The sequence below is a fragment of the Wasmannia auropunctata genome, unplaced genomic scaffold, assembly GCF_000956235.1.
Source record: "Wasmannia auropunctata unplaced genomic scaffold, wasmannia.A_1.0 LD322380.1, whole genome shotgun sequence".
In the NCBI taxonomy this organism is placed as follows: Eukaryota; Metazoa; Arthropoda; class Insecta; order Hymenoptera; family Formicidae; genus Wasmannia; species Wasmannia auropunctata.
In genome coordinates this window covers 1-1,245 of record NW_012040510.1, presented here as the reverse complement: position 1 = coordinate 1,245, position 1,245 = coordinate 1, and the positions used below count along the sequence as shown (strand labels likewise).

Below are 1,245 nucleotides of genomic sequence, written 5' to 3'. Positions count from 1 at the left end.
TCAGGTTACTCTTCGCCCTGATAAAATGAACAGCATAGTTCATAAAACGTTGGCATAACATTAAGAATGTATCGAGGCATGAAGGAAATTCTCAAATCTGTTAGCACTTTTATTAATACTTATGTTCTAAATATGAGCAATAAAAAGCTGAACTAATTATTCTTTAAAGACGTCACTTAGGCATCCGCCATTATTGTGTCAATTTCAGATCTCCAATTCTTAAACATACCAACCGTCTATCTTGTCCTCTTTATAAAAAAAAATTTAATATTGAAATACTTATACTTATCATTTTGTTCCGATAACGTTCGTTATTCAGTTTATTTTCCATAGTTTGTAATTGATCTCTGTTTTTTAAAGGTAAGTCTTGAAAAACATCTATTTTCTCATCCTGCTCTTCTTCTAGCTGTAATGATACCGCATGAGACAGCTTGTTCAAAATCCAGTTTTGCTGTTTTGCGATATTACTTATTTTAATATCCAGATGTAGGAATTTTTGAACAACGTATCGTTCAAAATCGGATTCTATAATAATTCAAAATACAATTTTTCAAAGCTATACGAAAGATTAAAGTTAACTTTAAAACTTCAAATATTTTCAGTTGTCAAAAATAGCAACCATAAAATACAAAGTACTATAGATTATGAATTACTCGCATACTAACTTCCTTCATAATTATTACTTTTTGCCAGTCTCGGAAGGTTTTCATTCTTGTCAACCTCGGAAGACTGCCATTCAGGATTCATGGCAGTATGTTGTGAATCTAAAACTAATAAAATATGTTATCATTAATATTTCCAAATCATAAACACAAATCAAAACCCTATATAGTATCACAAAATGTTATGGCCAAAAAAAAATTATATTTGTAAGTAATATTATTTAAATTGATGTATAAGCTATTGTAAAACACGATACTTTTGTTGAAAAAAGATTCTAATTATATTTTCTATTTTCAAGATATCGAATTTTGTGAAGCGTGTTATCCCATTAAATTGTCCCTGTTTAGAGATACGTTACGTTCCTTAGACAATATTATTAGAATTTGGGCACAAAAACCTGATAAGCAATGGTTTTTATTATGGAATCAAGGTTACTATTATCCTTTTTCGACTTATTATATTTGAACTCAATCATTTAAATAAAACAATTACAACTTTATTTCTCATTCAGTTAAATTATAAGTATGTAGTATATTATTATTAAATTTAATTAATTATCATGGATAATAATAATTTGATTAT

At 27.5% G+C, this 1,245-nt stretch overlaps 1 protein-coding gene across 1 annotated transcript; it reads right to left on the bottom strand.

Moving 5' to 3' along the window:
• Positions 1 to 9: 9 nt before the first annotated feature.
• LOC105460418 lies at positions 10 to 765 on the bottom strand. Its single transcript, XM_011706860.1, has 2 exons — positions 666 to 765; positions 10 to 525 (listed from the first exon to the last, which is right to left on the bottom strand). Exons 1-2 carry the CDS (start codon positions 745 to 747, stop codon positions 251 to 253), a joined length of 357 nt encoding a protein of 118 aa, XP_011705162.1. The 5' UTR covers positions 748 to 765; the 3' UTR covers positions 10 to 250.
• Positions 766 to 1,245: the final 480 nt, after the last annotated feature.

Bases quoted from the DNA above. Each gene is read 5' to 3' on its own strand.
- LOC105460418 (XM_011706860.1), bottom strand. From the start codon at position 747: ATGAATCCTGAATGGCAGTCTTCCGAGGTTGACAAGAATGAAAACCTT. The intron at 526-665 runs GTTAGTATGCGA...GAATTATTATAG, and splicing joins AAGTAATAATTATGAAGGAA to AATCCGATTTTGAACGATAC.